The 16,362-nt window shown below is 41.6% G+C and overlaps 1 protein-coding gene across 2 annotated transcripts in view; it reads right to left on the bottom strand.

The window, feature by feature from the left end:
• The window catches only part of PRDM5 (PR/SET domain 5), a 248,546-nt gene that overhangs the window by 84,115 nt on the left and 148,069 nt on the right, over positions 1 to 16,362 (bottom strand). For both annotated transcript variants that reach the window (XM_040330260.1, XM_040330250.1), the window contains one exon: positions 8,858 to 8,943. In XM_040330260.1, the coding sequence (XP_040186194.1) occupies positions 8,858 to 8,943 (86 nt within the window). The remainder of the gene's footprint in view (positions 1 to 8,857; positions 8,944 to 16,362) is intronic.

Genomic DNA, 16,362 nt, shown 5'->3' on the forward strand with positions numbered 1-16,362 from the left:
ATTTTCAAACAGCCAGAGCCCAAGAACCGGGTTAAGATTATACACATTATAGCACATTATAATATTATTTTGCAGGAGGAAATGTTTTTATTTTTTTTGCAGAAGTTTTGATTTAGGCAAACATATATGTAGACTTTACTTCCTCGTTAAGAACTTTGTGGATAAATCATCACCAAAAGGTTCCTAGGTGAGCTTTATAATAGGTCTGGACGATGCAGAAACAGAAAAAATGAGCCCCAATGGCTCTGCATCAATTGAATAATTTTGTTTAGTAAAAAAAAATCTTGATAAAAAGAAGTAGGAGGAAAAGGAATTGTTTGCTTCTCTCAGAATAGAGAGAAATTGTCTATTCTCCTAAGGACACTGGCAAAAGACTGGTGATATATTAGGCTGTCTTTACAATTCTTGTTTGCCAGTATCCAAACTCCTGAAGGCAGCTGCAACCCCATGTACCTAACTATTCTTTTGTTCGGTAATGTACAGTTAAGTAGGATAATTGAATTTATTATTGTACCGTATATACTCGAGTATAAGCCGACCTGAGTATAACCCGAGGCACCTAATTTTACCACAAAAAACTGGGAAAACGTATTGACTCGAGTATAAGCCTAGGGTGAGAATGCAGCAGCTACTGTAAGTGGAAAAGTGGGTCAACAATGCCCATCTGCAGCTTCTCTGTGCCCATTTGCACACCTCACTGTGCCCATTTGCACGCCTCACTGTGCCAATTGCAGGCTCACTGTGCCCATGGAATGCCTCACCTCACTGTGCTCATGGAATGCCTCACCTCACTGTGCCCATTGCAGGCTCACTGGGCCTATGGCATGCCTCACCTTACTGTGCCTATTGCATGCCTCACCTCACTGTGCCCATTAAATGTTCCCACTGTGCCCATTAAATGCTCCCACTATGCCATCAAATGCTGTATACAGCGCTCCCAAAAATGGATGGGCAGTTCTGCTGAAGCTCCTGCAAAGCTTTTCGGCAGCGCTACAACACGGGTGCTTTTAACCCTAGTATTAATACACAAACATATGGGGCTATTAAAAACCTGCTCAAAACAGTTTGCAATCTAAAAAAAAAAATATTGAGATTGTTGCTTCCAAATTGTGTTTTATTATTGATATTTTTTTTCAAATATGATGTGCTATATCATTTTTTTTATTATAATTTTTTTTGTTCCAGAAAATGAGACTTGTCTTTAAAAATAAATGACAGGAGCAGACCCTCCACCAAATTCCAGTTATCAGAGGAGTACAGGGCGCTGGACACAAACAGAAACACCCCTCCCTGTTGTTACACCAGCTCTGGGCTGCTCAGGTGGTGTAACTGGGCGGAGGACTACATGCCAACGCAAACCCCCCTTATCATAACAGCTCACCTCGGGTGGCAGAGGACACCGCCATCGCAAACCAATACCCTCCCGCCTGTTACCGCACCAGCATAGGGTGGGTGGCTCAGTTCAGAAACACCCAGGCGGAAGCTGGGGTCCGGGGGGGACACAGTGTGTAGCGAGTGGCAGTCGCGCCAACAGGATGGAGAATAGCTACAGGCGCAGCAGTAGTGAGAGGAGGAGGAAAAAAACACACACATTCCTGGCTAGCATGTCCGCGGCGCCCGCAGGTGTTCCGGCTAAAAAAAACTGCCATAGGGAGCCAGGGCTTTCGCCACACTCAGCATAGTGTCACCCCTCTGGTGGGTGTCACCTGGGAGCGGACCGCCCCCCCTCCCAGCAACGACGATTGTACACAGACTCAAGTATAAGCCGAGGAGGGCATTTTCAGCACAAAAAATGTGCTGAAAAACTTGGTTTATACTCAAGTATATACGGTACTTATTATAATGTAAAATGTATTACCATTTTTGAATGACCGTATATAAATTGGATGTATCATCAGAAAAGCTTAGTTTATTACCATGTAATAGTTTCAATGCACTGACACCACATTGCTTGGAAGAATTGAGTCAATGGCCCAGATTCACAGACAGCGGCGCATATTTATGCCGCCGTAGCGTATCTCCTTTACGCTACGCCGACGCAGCGCAGAGAGGCAAGCATTGAATTCACAAAGCCAATGCTGCCAAAACTGCACTGGGTTTCCAAGGCGTAAGTCGGCGTAAGTGGAAGTGGGCGTGAGCCATGCTAATTAGGCGTGACCCCATGCAAATGATGGGCCCAGCGCCAGACAAATACGTATAACGAACGGCGCATTCGCCGTCCCGTGGACGCATCCCAGTGCGCATGCTCAGAATCACGACGGAACGACCCCCTAAGATACGTCGGATCACTGCCTACGGCGTGAACATATCCTACGCCCAGCCATATTCACGTACAATGTAAACTACGTAAAATAGGCCGGCTTGTGTTCCCTGGTGCAGCCCTTTGCATGGATGCTGCTGAGTTACACCTCCTTTATGGGGCTTAACGTTACGCCGGACGTACGACTTACGCGCACCAGTCGTAGCCTGCGTCGGGCGCAAGTACGATCGTGAATCTGCGTATCTCCCTCATTTGCATATTTGAATAGAAAATCAATGGAAGCGCCAAATGCGTCCAGCGTAAATATGCGCCCACTCTATGCCGGCGTAGGCAAGTTACGTCGGTGGAATGAAGCCTGTTTTTAGGCGTATCTTAGTTTTGTGGGCACGGCGCACAGATACGACGGTGCATAGTTGCACATACGCGGCGTATTTCGAGATACGTCGGCGCAAGTGCTTTGTGAATCCGGGCCAATGACTGTTTGAAATAATTGTACTCTGAATTCATACTGAACTCAGATAAACATTAATATAATCTTTAATATGAAAAAGTATTCCCTGGACAATTATAGGTTAACTAAGGAGACAGCACATAAGTAGCTGCTTTTAGCTGCATTTGTGTAACTGAACCCTCTAGCTGAGCCGTTTTTGAGGGATAAGCCTACACTCTGACATGTGTTTATAAATTTCAGCTTAAGCTATTTAGCTCTGTAAACAGGCTATTATAAAGCAAACTGACTAGGGAGACTTAGGACAAAATGTGAAAAGGAGTCTAGAGCTCCACCTGCTGGCTAAATATAATACATAATTATATTCAAATTTTCATAATAACAAAAAAAAGAAAATGTTAAATTATTATTATTTTTTTTAGTCTTCAACATAAAGTAAATGTGTACAAAACTAGGACATATTCCTTTTAGGAACAGAAAATCATGATTTGTTCTTTATAATATACACAGAGGTTTATCAGGACAACATTGCAGAATTATCCATTTACATGGTACTTTTCTCACAGGAAAACAGACTGTATCCTATTTCGTGGGAAAAATTATCTTACATTTCTATCTATCTCTAAAAAACAAACTCCACTGTAGTCTATTGGGAAACCTGATGATGCAAATAAAGGATAAAGTATCTGGAAACCTAAAATTTAGCTTACCCAAACATTTCACAAATGAAGTGAGTAAATAATGTGAGCAAAGAATGATATACAACATGTGCTCAATATATCTTACATATCACTGCCTAGCTTTTTGGGTAGCCGCTACAGCAATTTGCTATAAGAAAAGAAATAAAAATGTTATCTGAAATGAACCCCTCAGCCTTTTTAAAGTTTTATTATTCATGACCAAAGCAGTCACTGCAGTTACCTAGTACTGCCCATAGATACTGCATTTTGCAATCAAGATACATGCAGCTGGGTTCAAATGGAACACACACAGCATTTGACAGGAAAAAGCTGTTCTTAACCTGTTTGCCTGTAGTTATCTTAATAGGACATGCCCTATTCAAAGGAACACAAATCAAACCTTCCTCTGAACTGCCATGTGTACTGCTCAACTGAATGCAATGGGATATTGCTGACCTGCATTTGTTGTGCAATCCCAATGTACCGTATATACTCGAGTATAAGCCGACCCGAATATAAGCCAAGGCACCTAATTTTACCACAAAAAAACAGGGAAAACTTATTGACTTGAGTAGGAAATGCAGGGTAAGGTAGGAAATGCAGCAGCTACTGTAAGTGGAAAAGAGGGTCAACAATGCCCATCTGCAGCCTCACTGTGCCCATTTGCAGCATCACTGTGCTTCAATGTGCCCACCCACAGCCTTTTGCAACTTCACTGTGCCCATTTGCAGCCTCACTGTGCCCATCTACAGCCTCAATGTGCCTCACTGTGCCCACCTGCAGCCTCACTGTGCCAATTTTCAGCATCACTGTGCCCATTTGCATCCTCACTGTGCCCATCTGCAGCCTCACTGTGCCCATTCCCAGCCTCACCGTGCCCATCCGCAGCCTCACTGTGCCCATCTGCATGTCTCACTGTACCCATCTGCATGCCTCACTGTGCCCATCTGCATGCCTCATTTACCTGATCTCCCGAAACGTAATGTAGCAGATCTCCATTGTAACTTTTCAGCTTCCAGTAGGTGCATTTGTGGGAAACCTTGTCCTGTTACAAGCTGTTTGCCTTAAGTAATATTCATATATAACTATCTCAACGTATCTGACAGCTCAGGATCACACTGTAACAATTTCATTTCAATGTGAGTGATGTGGAACAAGCGGTTAAAGCATGTTTCCTCAGCATAGCATATACAGATGACAAATGTTTGGAAAAAAATAACGGAACAAAGAGTGGGGGAAACTCCCCACTAAGAATGCAAACAGCAACCAACATCTGACAGGGATTCTGATATTTCCTCACCTTATCCAAAACTAAAAGACAGATTTTGTGCTTCCGTTACAATTTAAAAGGAACCTGTAACATCTCTGTTAAAAGAAAAAGGAACCTGTAAAACAATCTCGGGGTATTCCCATTGCAAAGCAAGCAGATTTAATAATCAGAGTAAATTCAAGACTCCAGACCTCTACATCTGTTCCTGGTCAGTGCCTCTGAAAATGTTAAAGCCACCTGATGAGCATGACAGACAGACAACCAGCATTTTCAAAAGGAGAGGTCAGCAATGGTTGCATCAATATTTTCTGCAAACAGATTTCCTCCAATGACCAATGGAGCTTAGAGGAAATGGTTATCATTGCTGGATTAGTCAGACTGTACAGCTGCTGCAAATTAGCTTTATTTTATATATTTTTTTGTTTGAATTATTAAAAATGTACATTAACTATAGGGTAAGGGGTTATCCTACAAATAAAGTATACTACAATAAGCATAGCTTAGAGGCATACAGTATATAGATTTATTATAAATGCGGCTTAACTAATAAGGCTATTCAGATAGCAGTGATAATTTAGAAAGGGCAGTAACCCTAGAAATTACATTTTAGTTTGCTGAAGCTAAATCCATGTTAGTTGACTGTTCATCTGGCTTTATTGTGTTATAACAGCCTATTTAGTTTGAATGGTCACTTACAGACACTCCATCACTTTGGCCAATTGGGGCAGGGACAAAGTCTTTTTAAAGGAGAAGCAGGACCAAATCTCTTTTGGCCATATTTCTCCTAGGGATCACAGGTGTACACTTAGTTCTGCACTCCTGTGACCCGTATTCAGCCTGCTGTTGGCTGACGTCACTCAGCCAGTCCAGACTCTGGAGAGATCCCAACTTTAATGTTGCACTCCACCCAGACGCTTGACCGGCAGCTGGCTCAGCCTCTCAGAGCCTAAGCCAGCCACTCCCACCCCCTGCAAAGTGAGACTTAGGGTGGCCTTCACAGTGGTGGCCATGGTGGTGGGGGGGGGGGTGTAACTGAAGCCAGAGTATGCATACCAAACACTCAGTCTTCAATGCACATTCAGCCCTATGTATGTTCCGATCCTGGGCCATACAGTGTCTTTGGCTGTTATGGTGCAGGCAGCCACCATTGGTTGCTAGGAATCCGTGTGGCTACCACCATCCTAGCAACCAATGGTGCTGTGTGGCCTCCAGTATCTTAGCAACCAATGACAAGGGGAAGGTAGGTGTGTGGTGGTTAGGCAGCAAAAATGGCTGCCACCGGTGGCATCCACCCCTGGCACAGCCCTGACTTTAACACGCAGTTTTTAGTAAAACAAATTAAAGTAAAATAAGCTGAAAGGATTTACAGAATATATATTACCAATTTGTAAACAAATCTAATATAAATGATATTTATCTTATTTAACTGCTTGCCGACCAGCCGCCGCAGTTATATGGAGGCAGGTCGGCTCTGCTGAGCGAGATCACATAGATCTTCGTCATCTCGCCGTTCAGCCAATAGGGGCGATACGGGCGGGCACGATCACCGCCGGGCACCCGCGATCGCTCATTACAGAGCGAGAACCGGGAGCTGTGTGTGTAAACACACAGCTCCCGGTCCTGTCAGGGGGAGAAATGCCTGATCGTCTGTTCATACAATGTATGAACAGCGATCAGTCATTTCCCCAAGTCACTCCACCCCCTCTTCAGTTAGAACAAACACACGCAGGAAACATACTTAACCCCTTCCTTGCCCCTAGTGTTCACCCCTTCCCTGCCAGTGTCATTTTTATAGTAATCAATGCATTTTTATAGCACTGATCACTATAAAAATGCCAATGGTCCCAAAAATGTGTCAAAAGTGTCCGAAGTGTCCGCCATAATGTCGCAGTACTGATAAAAATCGATGATCGCCGCCATTACTAGTAAAAAAAAATCCTATCCCCTATTTTGTAAACGCTATAACTTTTGCGCAAACGCTTATTGTGATTTTTTTTTAACAAAAAATATGTAGAAGAATACGTATCGGCCTAAACTGAGGAAAAAAATTGTTTTTTTATATATTTTTGGGGGATATTTATTATAGCAAAAACTTTTCAAAATTGTCGCTCTATTTTTGTTTATAGAGCAAAAACTAAAAACCAGGGTTGTCCCGATACCACTTTTTTAGGACTGAGTACAAGTACCGATACTTTTTTTCAAGTACTCGCCGATACCGAATACCGATACTTTTTTTTAAATGTGTCCCCAAATGCAGCCATGTCCCCCCCACAAATGCAGCCATGTCCCCCCCACATGCAGCCATGTCCCCCCCATATGCAGCCATGTCACCCCCATATGCAGCCATGCCCCCCCCATATGCAGCCATGCCCCCCCATATGCATCCATGTCCCCCCCATATCCAGCCATGTCCCCCCATATCCAGCCATGTCCCCCCCCATATCCAGCTATGTCCCCCCCCATATGCAGCCATGTCCCCCCCATATCCAGCTATGTCCCCCCCATATGCAGCCATGTACCCCCATATCCAGCCATGTCCCCCCATATGCAGCCATGTCCCCCCATATCCAGCCATGTCCCCCCCCATATGCAGCCATGTCTCCCCCATATCCAGCTATGTCCCCCCCATATGCAGCCATGTCCCCCCATATCCAGCCATGTCCCCCCCATATCCAGCCATGTCTCCCCCCATATCCAGCCATGTCTCCCCCCATATCCAGCCATGTCCCCCCCCATGCAGCCATGTCCCCCCATATCCAGCCATGTCTCCCCCATATCCAGCCATGTCCCCCCCATGCAGCCATGTCTCCCCCCATGCAGCCATGTCTCCCCCCCATGCAGCCATGTCTCCCCCCATGCAGCCATGTCCCCCCCATGCAGCCATGTCTCCCCCCCCATACAGCCATGTCTCCCCCCATGCAGCCATGTCTCCCCCCATATCCAGCCATGTCCCCCTTACCTGCATCCCGCTGCCGCCGACTGGTTAATACGGGCGGGGAACATTACACAGCTTTCATTTGAATAGCTGTAATGATTCGCGCCGTGCTGCGTATAGACACTCCCCCTCGCTCGGGATTGGACAGTTCACCCGAGCAAGGGGGAGTGTCTATACGCAGCGCAGCGCGAATCATTACAGCTATTCAAATGAAAGCTGTAATGTTCCCCGCCCGTATTACCCAGTCGGCGGTAGCGGGGCTGCGGCGGGATGCGGCGTAACGGCGGCGCGATGCGGCGTGACGGCGGGGGGTGTGCAAGTATTCTATTTCGGTATCGGGGGTATTTGCGGGAGTACAAGTACTCCCGCAAATACTCGGAATCGGTCCGGATACCGATACTAGTATCGGTATCGGGACAACCCTACTAAAAACTGCAGAGGTAATCAAATACCACCAAAAGAAAGCTATATTTGTGGGAAAAAAAGGACTGCGCAATTGTCAGTTAAAGCAACGCAGTGCCGAATCGCAAAAAGTGGCCTGGTCTTTGACCACACAAATGGTCCGGGGCTTAAGTGATTAATGAAAAATGCATTCTTGCAATAATTGCACAAAATAATGCATTAGTATACCTAAAAACAATAACACATGTTTATATTTTTTAACTGTGCCAACGCTAGTATTAAAGTGTATGTACTAAAGTGTTTGGAGATTTACCTTCACTAACTGTACCACAGACATAACAGCAAATCACATGAAATATTCTAAAGTGAGGGGAATTCTCTTCTTAGACAGCTGCACCCCGTAACAGGTGTCCCAATTGGAAGATTTCCCTTCTTCTCTTGTTCTTTTGGCATTTTCTATTTCTCACCACTTTCTGTCTTATTGATAGTGATCACCAGTACAAAAAAATACCTGAATCTCCCCAATGGAGATAAACAGAACACTAAACACTTGACAGAGGGTCTAACCCCTCAAACTGTATCCAAGGAAAGTTTTGCCTTTACATACACTTAAAGTCACACATATAACAGTTGCAAGCCAGGCAAACATACAGTATGCAACATCAGTTTCAGAAAAAACATGGTTATGCATCCCTACTCCAGTGACAAATTAAGCATACCTAAGGAGAGTCGTAAATCAGGTGTCATATTGGCAATCTCATATCAAGCACTGTATATTCATTTTTATTTTCGCAAACTTACTATACTGTATATATATATATATTTATTTTTTTAACTACAGAAGCTTTTGCTTATCACTTACCCTTGTATGTGTCCGAATGTGCATCTTTAGTCCATCATTCTTACTGAAGGCTTTGTCACAGTAAGGACACTGGTAGGGGCGCTCACCTGCAAACAAGATAAGCATCACAATTACCAAATGTACTCCATGGCTGAAAAGCACTGCCCTCACACATCAGGAAAGCACAGCATGACTATGTCAAACGAGGCACATTTTTCTAGCCTGAGGTTCATGTTCATTTACGAAAAGAGTTAAAAAGAGAGTGAAGATCTGGGCTTTTAAAAACTTCACATAAAGAACAAAAAGAACACACTGGCTACATGCTGGGCCAGATCAAAGCACCACTTCTAGCCGCCTGATGTTTCCTAACAACATATGAATGCATGCAGAGATATGCAAGGCAAATATGACAGTCCAGTTAATGGGTGAATTATGAACCATTTTGTTGTGGCTGGAATTTTTATTCAGTGTGTTGCTTTGATACACACTATTCGTAAAGGGTGCTAACATCGCTACACATCTGTTGAACATTTTCACCATCTGGACTGCAGCCATCACATTTAATTACTGTAATAATCAAATCCTCCCCCTACTCTATATTTAACTAACAATGTACATTTACTTTAAAAAAGTACAGTAGTTTCAAGTGCAATATTCAAATAAAAGAAATTGCAACAGAGTTCACCAACAATTCTAGTTTAGGGCAAAACATCCATGGGATTTAATAAAACACCACAAAGCAGCAATCCTTTGTAAATTGTGAGCTAGGCACTGTAAAATTCACTGTGTTGGTATAAGATCTTTTATTTTCATCCCAGTAGCACAAAAAACAAATGAAGTGTCTTTAAAGTGAAACTGTGAACACTTAACAATGGGAGTTGTCATTGCTGACTTGGCTTTGAAACATGCAGGCTCTGGCATTATCATAATTTCGGTTGACTAACCTACTGAGTCACTGACCTGGAACAAGCATGTACCTAGAAAATTCTAAAAGGTAAATTTCAGTCCCCTGTACTCAAAATCGGAGGCTCACTAGATAATAAAGGCAGGGTTAGAATGGTATCTTTTTGTGCACAGTAATCTCCATACCTAAAATGTCGTCCTACCCTGCTCCCAAGCAGAGAAATCTTTGTAAAGTCATCAGTCGCTGGCTGAAATATTTTTATGTTCTGCCCACTGGGAGAGAGTTCCACAGTGTTTCGTATTTCACCTGCTTGTGTAGGCAGTCTATGGGTAAACATTTTGGGGTGGTAGGCAGCACTGTGGCCGGTGACATCTGAGCTCCGTACTGATAGAATGTGATTTGATGCTGAGCTCAAAATAAAGTAGTGGGTGGAGCCAGATTGCTAGAGGACAGTTCCATTTTAACAAGTCCGCCCACTGATTAAGGAAACACTGAAATAATTAAATCATAGCTAATGGAGCTAAAACTACAGGGGAGCATTTAGGGCACCAGTCATCCTGCAGCACAAAGTGTAGGTGGAGGTGTCCAGTCTCCTGGACAAGAAGTGCTGTGCTGACTTTCTATAATGATTACAGAGAACAGAAGAAGATTTTTAATTTGAGTTCACAGATTGAAAAGGTAAAAAAAATCAATTCTCTTAATATTAAAAAAAAAATTGCCCAGAGATGAGCTTTAACAGTAGTTATCCTTTAACCTCCAGTTATATGAGTCCTATTAATCTCTTTTTTATCAGTCATGTAAACTACTGGTATATAAAAACCCACAACTGGTAAACAAGAGCCGAAAAAGGGAAAAGAAGGACCTTTGTTTTCAAATGAAATCATTTTAAATCTTGAATGGATAAAGTCAGCCATGACTTCTGAATCGGAGACTTGTGGCTGGATGCTATGACCTTCTATTTAGGTATACTAGCTACCCAATTTTCTAACTCATACTTACCATAGCTACCGATTCCTGTGTGAAATATTTGATTATAACACATAGGGGTTTATTTACTAATACTGAAGAGTGCAACATCTGGTGCAGCTGTACATGGTAGCCAATCAGCTTCTAACTTCAGATTGCCTAGCGGTATTCCCGAGTCTGACTCGGGGTGGAATTTCAGTACCATTAGCGGCAACCCCGAGCCAGACTCGGGATCGCATTGCAGGATGCAGGCAAATTTACTTACCTTGTCCCCTGGATCCTGCGATGTCTTCCCGCTGTGTGAGCGAGCTGTCTCCTCGCTCGATTCACACAGTGCACGAGTGCAGTGGAGCTCCATTCCCTGCGACGTTGCGACACATGGGGGCGGAGATCGGCGCCAAATTAAAAAAAGTAAAAACACACAATACATACAGTATACTGTAATCTTATAGATTACAGTACTGTATAAAATAATTGCATATCCTCTTTGTCCCTAGTGGTCTGTCCAGTGCCCTGCATGCAGTTTTATATTATAAAGACTGTTTTTTTTCTGCATGGAAACTGGAGATTGTCCATAGCAACCAAAAAGTGTCCCTTTATGTCAAAAGTGGTTTTAGACCAGCTAGAACATAGCAATAATAAAATTAGAATCACTTGCAGAATTGAGTGATAGTGATTTGTTGGAAAATTAATCATCAAACACTAAAAGTACTATTATCATAATCAGTATAATCAGTATTATCATTATATTATTTATTTGTTATAATTATTTATAATTATGTATTTCTATTATAATTTAAGATTTTGTGTTTCAAACTTTATCATACCCGGGATGTCTACTAGACTCTTGTTTGGACAGATTTAAGTGAGTTATTCCTAAGAATTACAGGCCTACAATATAAAACGCCAAATTCCCATGCAAAATAATGGTACCGTTTTCAGCACCTAAAATCTGAAAGAATCATACCGCCAGGGAGGTTAAAAAAAAGACTTGGGAGCTTATTGGTTTTTATGCAGAGCTTTACCAGTTTTTGCACACTCAAGTTTTAGTAAATCAACCCCCATTAGTATTGCTGTCCCAAATAAAGCTAAAGCTATCACTAAATATCAAAATTTCAACTTTTCTCTACTGACTTTTAAACCTGAACAAGCAAGTATGGAGAGAAGGATCACTCTACCTACCACAATACTGGCACATACAGACATATCTCAGTACCGTAGTGTGGGGATAAGGGAGGGGAATGAATGCTTATATTCTATTTGCATAAACTCTTTGGGAGATTTAGAAGCTTCCTATGTGCACTGAGATGGAAAAAATAGGTAGGCTGCGATACTATATGGTACTTATACTTCAATGCTATACTTACTGTAGGTAATATGTGATTATACTTGATTCAGACAGTATTGATACACTTAAAATTATATTTTGTTTCATAATGAAATTCCACTGCAGAAGTTTCCTTTAGAAAATATAACATTAAAATAGGGTATTTTTCTTAACATTTATTAAAATATAACTTAGTACTAGTACTCTTTTTAAGATATGCATTTGCAAATCTGAAAATGTTTATATATATATATATATATATATATATATATATATATATATATATATATATATATATATATATATATATATATATATATATATATATATATATATATATAGATATATATATAGATATATATCTATATATAATTTATTTTTTTAAGGGTAGTGCTATGTTAACCAAGACCAGACAATGTTAGAAAACTGACGGCAGACTTGGTGGTGTGATCAGAACTCTGTTTATCCAGTTGAAGGTGTTTATGTCCCATGGTTCAGACCTGGATAACCCTTATAAGATCCAAGTCCTTGAGTGTCAATCCCTGATACATACAAATTGTTGGTTGGAATCTACAAAGGTCAAGGCATTTTCTGATGAAGGCAGACTCATGGGAATTCCCAATCTTAACTGTGAGGATGATTTATAGTACCGTCATAGTTGATTATTCATAAAGGGAACACATGCTGTATTTAATGTTACTTTTTAATGCTGCTAAAATGTATAGCCAACTCAAAGCATCTACATCAACATAATGTTCACTACTAAAAAAACATATTTTTATTACATAGGTAATAATATAAAATGTTGCTACCATATGCAGAAAAAGCTAGGAAAGCAAGTATAGATGGCACATACGTATGTGCTAAAGCAGTAATAAACCCTCTGCCATCACATCTCGAGCCCCATACACACGACCGGTTTTCCTGCCAGGAAAACTCAGGGAGAGCTTTTGGCCGGGAAAACCGGACATGTGTATGCTTCACACGCGGCCGAGATTCCTGGCCAAAGCTCTCCCCGCAGTTTTCCAGACGGTAAAACATCTTGTGTGCAAGGATCCACAATGATGACTAATGCTAGTCCCATAAAATAAAAATAGTAATGTCCATCCAAATACAGTGAAAGCGTCAGAATCTATACAGGAGATGGAGCCTGTTTCTTTCCGATGTCACCGTCTCTAGAATCCCCCTTAGAGGTGCAACCAACATCCGAATAAAGGAAAAAGGTTAGATACCCTTACCAGCCGTGTTGGACCCAAAGCACCATACGGTGGTGGGTCTAATGCGTATGGTCAACCCAATCCTCTGGGGTACGGATCTTCCCGATGACACTGGGGTATGATTCTCCACGATGACAAGATCCAATTTGACTCAAATCCCTAGTCGTGATACGATGGATCGCTGTTTCATCTGTATCATATGGTGGACTCCCCACGTGAAAAAAGGAAAAAAGGTGACGCCTCCTCATAGTGTAAAAAATGATAGAAAATTTATTCCAAAAATGTCATCCATCAAACGTAAAAAAAAAACTCCATAAAATATCCACATCAAAGTAAAAATGTGAAAAAATATCTACGTAAAAGAGAGAGATAGCACAGTGTAGAAATGGCTGGGGCCAGTACGTTTGATGGATGAAATTTTTGGAATAAATTTTATAGCATTTTTTACACTATGAGGAGGCATCTTCTCTTTTTTTGCTTTTTCCTTTTTTCACGTGGGAAGTCCACCATATAATACAGATGAAACAGCGATCCATCGTATCACGACAAGGGATTTGAGTCAAATTGGATCTTGTCATCGTGGAGAATCGTACCCCACTGTCATCGGGAAGATATGTACCCAACGGTTGACCATACGCATTAGACCCACCTCCGTATGGTGCTTTGGGTCTACCAAAGCTGGTAAGGATATCTAACCTTTTTCCTTTATTCGGATGTTGGTTGCACCTCTGAGGGGGATTCTAGACACGGTGACACCGGAAAGAAACAGTCTCCATCTCCTGTATAGATTCTGATGCTTTCTCTGTATTTGGATGGACATTACTATTTTTATTTTATGGGACTTTGGTATATGATCACTAGCATTAGTCATCATTGTGGATATACACATCACCATACTTTTTCACAGTCACACATGTTGTGTATTTCAGTGATTTGACATCACTTGTTTTCACGGTCATTAGCATTCCCAGTATATGGAGAGTGCTTCATATCTTTAGGTTAAAGGCGCTGCACTTTATTTTCACATTTTTTCTCATTTTTTCCTTTGTTGTGCTGGCAGCCACTATAGATACCACACATTGGAGGAGCGCAGTATATTTATGACTTTTTTTTGTATACTGAAAGGGAAGACTTTCTCTGTATCCTATATATACAATGCTTGCTGTATGTTGCATTGAATTTCACATCTAAAGGCACTGATAGGTCAATTTTTTAACACACATGCTGTCTGCATGCTCTTGTTGATCACATTCTTCCTTACCCCTCTGGTATACCACCAAGTAAGACTGTGAGGCCCCGTACACACGGCCGAGGAACTCGACGTGCCAAACACGTCGAGTTCCTCGGTGAGTTCAGGGATGAAGCCGCCGAGGAGCTCGGCGGGACGCCTTCTCCCATATAACAACGAGAAAATAGAGAACATGTTCTCTATTTTCTCGACGAGTTCCTCGGCGGCTCCATCGGGCCAAAAGTGTACGGACGACAGAGTTTCTCGGCAGAATCCGGGTTTGACCGAGTTTCTCGGTGAATTCTGCCGAGAAACTCTGTCGTGTGTACGAGGCCTTAAGAGGCAATTTCAAAGACTAACAAGGACATGCAAGCAATATGTGAATGCACTAATTGAGGTTTGCACAACAATCTGAAAATTAACTGAAGAAGCTTGTTGGTACCTGTAAGTTCCTGTTGTATAATTTTGAGAACAGTTTAACATATATTTACATATTTTAATAGTATTCATCATTCATACACAATGAAGACAATCTTTAGCTGACGTGAAGGAACCATTTGTTTTGTAATTTTCTGATATTCCTAATTCCAACTAAAGTGGCATTCTCTAAAATGTTAGTATTTACAACATACAGTGGCTATTTTCCATGTGTACATCATAATAAAAAACAAAGGCCGCTACTTAAATCCCTTTTTAAACTTTATATTCCTGCACCATCATATGGTATAATTTTTAACCGATTTTTGATTGGAAATATCTTAACCCCCCTGGCGGTATTCCTGAGTCTGACTCGGGGGTTAGATTTTTGTGCTAGGATCGGTAACCGCGAGTCAGACTCGGGCTCGCCTCGCTGGATCCACAGGCATGGTTTACTTACCTTGTCCCTGGATCCAGCGATGCCACCACGCTGTGTGAGCGAGCGGGACCTCGTTCGATTCACACAGCGTCCTCCTGTGCCGCCGATCTCCGTTCCCTACGACGCACGGGAGCGGAGATCGGCGCCAAATTCAAAAAAGTAAACAAACACATTGCATACAGTATACTGTAATCTTATAGATTACAGTACTGTATGTAAAAAATACACACCCCCCTTGTCCAAAGTGGTCTGCCCAGTGCCCTACATGTCATTTTATATAATAAAAACTGTTCTTTCTGCCTGCAAACTGTAGATTGTCCATAGCAACCAAAAGTGTCCCTTTATGTAAAAAATGGTTTTAGATCAGCTAGAAAACAGCGATAATAAATTATAATCACTTGCAGAATTGTGCGATAGCAATTTGTGGGGAAATTCGTCATAAAAATAAATAAATAATGACAGTGACAATTCTGCAACTGAGCAAATTTCAGCGATTTTGAGTTGATTACATTATTGAATAATTTTTATTATAATTATATTATTACTTGTTATAAGTATTTATAATTATTTATTATATTATAATTTATAATTTTGTTTTTAAAAAAATGTCATACCCGGGATGCCTACAAGACTCTTGTTTGGTCAGATTTAAGTGAGTTATTCCTAAGAATTACAGGCCTACAGTATAAAACGCCAAATTTCCTTGCAAATAATGGTACCGCTTTCAGCACCTTTTTTCTGAAAGAATCATACCGCCAGGGAGGTTAAAATACCTTTGTATATATTGTACTTCCCGTTCTCTTATGCCAGTGCACTAGGCTGCTGTAGAAAAGTAATGACAGCAGCTCATCACAAGCAACTTTATGCAAACCTGTAATTGTAATCTGACCAGATCTGTTATAATATAGAGCGCACCGGGCAGTGCAGTCAAACTCTGGTGTCTATCAGACTGTGAATCCAGTTTTAGGCAGACTTCTCTGCTGCTATAATGGGAAACTGAAAGTAAGAGCATGAAAATGGAGGCTGGT

Source organism: Rana temporaria, chromosome 1 (genome assembly GCF_905171775.1).
Source record: "Rana temporaria chromosome 1, aRanTem1.1, whole genome shotgun sequence".
Lineage (NCBI taxonomy): Eukaryota > Metazoa > Chordata > Amphibia > Anura > Ranidae > Rana > Rana temporaria.